The sequence below is a fragment of the Salvelinus fontinalis genome, unplaced genomic scaffold, assembly GCF_029448725.1.
Source record: "Salvelinus fontinalis isolate EN_2023a unplaced genomic scaffold, ASM2944872v1 scaffold_0521, whole genome shotgun sequence".
Lineage (NCBI taxonomy): Eukaryota > Metazoa > Chordata > Actinopteri > Salmoniformes > Salmonidae > Salvelinus > Salvelinus fontinalis.
Genome location: NW_026600730.1, coordinates 94,977 through 102,204, shown reverse-complemented (window position 1 = coordinate 102,204; position 7,228 = coordinate 94,977). Strand labels below are relative to the sequence as shown.

The 7,228-nt window shown below is 41.6% G+C and overlaps 1 protein-coding gene across 1 annotated transcript in view; it reads right to left on the bottom strand.

The window, feature by feature from the left end:
* Positions 1-1,510: 1,510 nt before the first annotated feature.
* LOC129846391 (NACHT, LRR and PYD domains-containing protein 3-like) overlaps positions 1,511-7,228 on the bottom strand; it is a 22,100-nt gene continuing 16,382 nt past the window's right edge. The window contains exons 5-9 of the mRNA XM_055914319.1: positions 6,166-6,339; positions 5,913-6,086; positions 5,478-5,651; positions 2,416-2,462; positions 1,511-2,287 (exon numbers count right to left, since the gene is read on the bottom strand). Coding sequence (XP_055770294.1) covers positions 1,719-2,287; positions 2,416-2,462; positions 5,478-5,651; positions 5,913-6,086; positions 6,166-6,339 — 1,138 coding nt within the window. The 3' untranslated portion in view covers positions 1,511-1,718. The remainder of the gene's footprint in view (positions 2,288-2,415; positions 2,463-5,477; positions 5,652-5,912; positions 6,087-6,165; positions 6,340-7,228) is intronic.

Below are 7,228 nucleotides of genomic sequence, written 5' to 3'. Positions count from 1 at the left end.
CTACTAATCTAACTACTACTAATAGAACTACTACTAATAGAACTACTACGAATAGAACTACTACTAATCTAACTACTACTAATCTAACTACTACTAATCTAACTACTACTAATAGAACTATTACTAATAGAACTATTACTAATAGAACTACTACTAATAGAACTACTACTAATCTAACTACTACTAATCTAACTACTACTAATCTAACTACTACTAATAGAACTACTACTAATAGAACTACTACTAATCTAACTACTACTAATCTAACTACTACTAATCGAACTACTACTAATCTAACTACTACTAATCTAACTACTACTAATAGAACTACTACTAATAGAACTACTACTAATCTAACTACTACTAATCTAACTACTACTAATCGAACTACTACTAATCTAACTACTACTAATCGAACTACTACTAATCTAACTACTACTAATCTAACTACTACTAATCTAACTACTACTAATCTAACTACTAATAATAGAACTACTACTAATAGAACTACTAATAATAGAACTACTACTAATAGAACTACTACTAATAGAACTACTACTAATAGAACTATTACTAATAGAACTACTACTAATAGAACTATTACTAATAGAACTACTACTAATCTAACTACTACTAATCTAACTACTACTAATCTAACTACTACTAATCTAACTACTACTAATCTAACTACTACTAATCTAACTACTACTAATCTAACTACTACTAATCTAACTACTAATAATAGAACTACTAATAATAGAACTACTACTAATAGAACTACTACTAATAGAACTATTACTAATAGAACTACTACTAATCTAACTACTACTAATCGAACTACTACTAATCGAACTACTACTAATAGAACTACTACTAATAGAACTACTACTAATAGAACTACTACTAATCTAAGCCCATAGAAACACATTGAAGAACACAAAAAAGTGTCTATCCTACATGTAGGAGATATAAGAAAGCTTTGGAAATATGTTTTACACATAGTGATTAACCCCTTTTTGGGGGTTAGGCACAACACTACCTTCAAATGGAAGCCGTCGTGTTCGTGAGCATCTCCCCTTTCCATTGTGGGGTCAGGTGAGTTTGTAGCCAATCCGGTTCTGACGCTACAAACAGAAGTCGACAGTTCTGACTTCAGATGAGTCCCCTGACAAAACGCCCTGCTCTGCCACCTTTCACCGTGGATGCGGTGGATTGAAATACAGATATAACTATCTTAAACTGACGGATGTGTCACACCCTGATCTGTTTCTCCTGTCCTTGTGATTGTCTCCACCCCCCCTTCCAGGTGTAGACCATCTTTCCCATTATCCCCAGTGTATTTATACCTGTGTTCTCTGTTTGTCTGATGCCAGTTCGTCTTGTTTGTCAAGTCAACCAGCGTTTTTTGCTTTCAGCTCCTGCTTTTCCCAGTCTCTCTTTTTTCTCGCACTTCTGGTTTTGACCCTTGACTCTTAGCCCGCCTGCCTGACCACTCTGGCTGCCCCTGTCCCTGACCCCGCCTGCCAACCTGTACCTTTAACCCACCTCTGGTTTACTGACCCCTGCCTGCCTTGACCTGTCTATTGCCCCTGTTGGATTATTAAACCATTGTCAAGTCAATGTGTCTGAATCTGGGTCTTAACTTGATTCCTGGTAGGATGATTCATGAGGATTTTGTTATTATGTTACCTAGAATGATTGTTACCTAGATTTATGACTCACCTTTGATTGTGTTGATCATCTATCTGACACAGAGTGACTGAGGAGGAGGAAACCTCAAACCCAAACCCAGGATAGAGGGGTTCAGTGAATCTGGTGTGTTCTGTGTAAAGGTGTGTAAGTGTACCAGAGGAGGACACACTATAGAAGGACAAAGTACCAGCTGACCAGTCCAGATACACTCCAACTCTGTTAGGAACAGGATCCGAGATGGATCTTCTGACACTGACTCCAGGATGGTAAAAGTCATAACCACTATCAGAGCAGAATAAACACCAGGACTTCCTATTGAGTCCAATCCAACTGTCATCCTCATCTCCCTTCCTCTTCATTCCTTTGTACACCACACCGATGTAAATCTGGTCACCATCATTCTCCACCTCCCAGTAATAACGACCTCCAGATCCAGATAAGCCTTCTCTGCTGAGAACTTGGAAAAGACAATCAAATCTGTCTGGATGGTCTTCATAATGCTGATTCTCTTCCACCAATGTCACCTTCCTGTTCCCCTCAGACAGTAGCAGGTGTGGGTTTACTGTATTTGGGTCCAGGGTGAGATGACAGGCATCTGTAGACAAAAAGAGAGTTTAATCAAACCACATCTTCATATAAAATGTTGTTTTGTAGTTACAGTGCATGTATTGATTAGTTACTATAGAGCTGAATATACAGTTAATTAAGATCAAAGAGACTTACATTTCCTCAGCCCTGATTTCAGCCTGCACTCTCCACCATGATCCACACTGTAGGAGAAACAGGTTATTGACTGACAAAGACCTAATGAAGCAGTCAACATTTAAACCATATTGTTGTGTTCTGGTGCACTATCCAAGTTCATTACTAGAGACATACTGGTATCCTATCCTACCTACTGCATACAGAACAGAGTACAATTCATTACTAGAGACATACAGGTATTCTATCCTACCTACTGCATACAGAACGGAGTACAATTCATTACTAGAGACATACAGGTATTCTATCCTACCTACTGCATACAGAACGGAGTACATTTCCAACAGGATATCAGAGATGCAGAAGAAGAGTATTCATGTGGTGATGATGTATGCTGTTTTGGAGTGCTCAGCCTGCTGAGTAAACTTCCCCTTAAATTCTACCATCACGTCCTCATGTTACTGAACCTACATACAGTGGCAAGAAAAAGTATGTGAACCCTTTGGAATTACCTGGATTTCTGCATAAATTGGTCATCACATTTAAACAACAATAGACAAAACACAGTCTTCTTAAACTAATAACACACAAACAATTATACGTTTTCATGTATTTATTGAACACACCATTGTCACGATGTGTCCCTTTTGGGGTGTATATCGTGGCTCCCCTCTCACTCTCTCTCCCACATCAGGTTTTAAAACGGTCTTAAATTCCTGCTAGAAACTCTCTCTCTCTCTTTGCTGCCATGGAGTATGGAGTAAGAGGAGAACAAAGAACTTGGGGAAAGAGGAGTAAGAGAGCCCATGGAGAACAAAGAACTTGGGGAAAGAGGAGTAAGAGAGCCCATGGAGAACAAAGAACTTGGGGAAAGAGGAGTAAGAGAGCTCTCTCTCTCTTCGCTGCCATGGAGTATGGAGTAAGAGGAGAACAAAGAACTTGGGGAAAGAGGAGTAAGAGAGCCCATGGAGAACAAAGAACTTGGGGAAAGAGGAGTAAGAGAGCCCATGGAGAACAAAGAACTTCTCTTTAGAAACTCCTAATCCCCAGAATGGGAGAATTAAACAATATTTCCATTTTTGAGAATGTGGGAATGGTCCGTGGACACTTAAGAGACGGTCATGTTGCGTGTGTGTTTCATTTGGTGATCTCACGAAGGACAGGAAACACACATTACTATATCTCTTATTAAAAAGTGTACATTTTCCCAGCTGTCAGGTTTACTTCTGAATGTTGTATAAGATGGATGAATAAGTAGAAGAATACTTTTGAAAAAGATAACAATGTGATTCAGTCTTCTAAATGATGATTGGTTGTTTTACGGTAATTTATGCACAGTCAAGTAGCCACGCCCAGGTGGGCACAAACACGATGAGACCCGCCCTTTTTCTACTCAAGTATAAAAGCCCCCCGTGACGCAATTCACACAAGACCACGCAAACCACGGTGTAAGCTAAGGTTGCAAATGGTCAAATTTTCTAAGACCAAAACATGGCGGGTGACGCTGGTTATACTACAACTCTACCAGAGGATAAGACTAGAAAAATATGGAGCTGACGCTACATGTTGAAATGGTTAAGAACTACAACTCTAGAGGCCACGGAGACCATACAGCTGTAGTTTTGGCTGAACGGTTGGAAAATTGTTCAACTCTGAGACTATCGATTGGATTTAATAACTGGTTGAAGCTCCTTTGGCAGCAATAACCTCTGACCAAAATGTTTTCTGTCGTTGCGGATCAGACCTGCACAACGGTCAGGAAGAATTTTGGAGCATTCCTCTTTACAAACCGTTTAAGTTCAGCAATATTCTTGGGATGTCTGGTGTGAACCGGTCTCTTGAGGTCATGCCACAGCATCTCAATCGGGATGAGGTCAGGACTCTGATTTACTTCTGTGTTTTGGGTCATTGCCCGGTTGCATCACCAAACTTCTGTTGAGCTTAAATTGGCGGACAGATAGCCTTCCTGCAAAATGTCTTGATCAACGGAAAAATTAATTCCCAAGTTTATGATAGCAAGCTGTACAGGCCATCAGGCAGCAAAGCAGCCCCAAACCATGATGCTCTCTCCACCATACTTTCCAGTTGGGATGAGGTTTTGATGTTGGTGTGCTGTGCCTTTTTGTCTCCACACATAGTGTTGTGTGTTCCTTCCTTCCAAACAACTCAACTTTAGTTTCATTTGGCCACAGAATATTTAGACAGTAGCGCTGTGGAACATTCAGGTGCTCTTTTGCGAACTTCAGATGTGCAGCAACAATATTTTTTGGACAGCAGTGCCTTCTTCCGTGGTGTCCTCCCTTGAACACCATTCTTGTTTAGTGTTTTACTTATCTCAGACTCGTCAACAGAGATGTTAGCCTGTTCCAGAGATTTCTATAAGTCTTTAGCTGACACTCTAGGATTCTAGGATTCTAGGATTATTCCTAACCTCATTGAGCATTCTGTGCTGTGCTCTTGCAGTCATCTTTGCAGGACTGCCACACCTAGGGAGAGTAGTAACAGTGCTGAACTTTCTCCACTTACAGACTATTTGTCTTACCGTGGACTGATGAACATCAAGGCTTTCAGAGATAATTTTGTAACCCTTTCCAGCTTTATGCAAGTCAACAATACTTAATCTTAGGTCTTCTGAGATCTATTTTGTTCGAGGCATGTTTCACATCAGGCAATGCTTCTTGTGAATAGCAAACTCAAATTTTGTGAGGGTTTTTTATAAGGCAGGGCAGCTCTAACCAACATCTCCAATCTTGTCTCATTGATTGGACTGCAGGTTAGCTGACTCCTGACTCAAATTAGCTTTTGGAGAAGTCATTAGCCTAGGGGTTCACATACTTTTTCCAATCTACACTGTGAATGGTTAAATTATGTATTCAATAGAGACAAGAAAAGTACAATACTTTGTGTGTTATTAGTTTAAGCACACTGATTGTTTATTGTTGTGACTTAGATGAAGATCAGATGAAAAGTTATGACCAACTGATGCAGAAATCCAGGTAATTCCAAAGGGTTCACATCATTGGTATTGTACCTGTATGACACGACCGCTTCTCACACTATTGGGGACATCTATTCTGACTTACTTCAGCGTCATCAGTTTATATGCAGGATCCACCAGAGCAGCTGAAAGCAGTACCCCTGCAGAGTCTCCTGGGTGATTGTAGCTCAGGTCCAGCTCTTTCAGGTGGGAGGGGTTTGACCTCAGAGCTGAAGACAGAGCAGCACAGCCCTCCCCTGTGACCAGACAGCCAGACAGCCTACAGAGAGACACAACAGCTGTCTAGGTTGGTGTACTGGTGTCAATCATCTTTTAGGACACCAATACATTTGTCCATGACACAAACATTGTGATGAAATATTCGATTTTCAGAGTCTTGGTTTTACTAAGCTCAGTACCGACCTGACTGAAACAGCTGTACTTACCCCAGTGTGTGTAGTTTACAGTCTGGATCCTCCAGTCCATCAGACAGCAGTGTAACTCAGCTCAGTACCGACCTGACTGAAACAGCTGTACTTACCCCAGTGTGTGTAGTTTATAGTCTGGATCCTCCAGTCCAGCAGACAGCAGTGTAACTCCTGAGTCCTGCAGGTCATTGTCTCTCAGCTCCAGTTGTTTCAGTTGTGAGTTGGGTGAACTCAGGACTGAGGCCAGATGTGAACAGCAACCCTCTGTCAGACCACACTGACCCAGACTAGAGGGCAGAGGAGCACATGATTAACACATGTTTAAAACATCCACATAATAAGTCATACTGAAGATATTTAACTCACACTAGTGTCTGTATGTTGCAGAGTGGACTGGTTAGTCCAACACAGAGCAGCTCCACTCCTCTGTCTCCCAGGTCATTGTAGCTGAGGTCCAGTTCTCTCAGGGGGGAGTTTGGTGTCTGCAGAGCTGAGGCCAGAATCTCACAGGATTCATATGTGAGGTTACAGCCAGACAGTCTGGAGAGAGGAGATATGGTGATAGCAACAGTGTAACACAGTCTCGACCTCTGCAGACAGAATGACAGCAAAGTACACTGAAACAAAATATATATAAACTCAACATGCAACCACTTCAAAGATTGAACTGAGTTACAGTTCATAAGGAAATCAACTAATTGAAATGAATTCATGAGGCCCTAGTCTACGGATTTCACATGACTGGGAATACAGATATGCAACTGTTGGTCACAGATACCTTCTTTTTTTTGGGGGGGGGGGGGGGGGGCGTGGATCAGAAAACCAGTCAGTATGTGGTGTGACCACCATTTGCCTCATGCAGCGCGACACATCCCCTTCCGTATAGAGTTGATCAGGCTGTTGATTGTGGCCTGTGAAATGTTCTGCCGCTCCTCTTCAATGGCTGTGCCAAGTTGCTGGATATCGGCGGGAACTGGAACACGCTTTCGTACACTTTCAATCCAGAGCATCCCAAACATGCTCAATGGGTGACATGTCTGGTGAGTATGCAGGACATGAGAGAACTGGGAAATGTTTTAGCTTCCAGGAATTGTGTACAGATCCAATATGGGGCTGTGCATTATCATGCTGAAACAAAGAGGTGATGGCGGCAGATGAATGGCACGACAATGTGCCTCAGGATCTCGTCACTGTATCTCTGTGCTTTTCAAATTGCCATTGATAAAATGCAATTGTGTTCATTGTCCATAGCTTATTCCTGTCCATACCATAACCCTCCCGCCACCATGGGGCACTCGGGTTAACAAAGTTGACATCAGCAAACCTAAAACGACGTTGGATGCGGCTTAGGTCGAGAAATAAAGATTGAGTTCTCTGGAAACAGCTCTGGTGGACATTCTTGCAGTCACCATGCCAATTGCATGTGTGG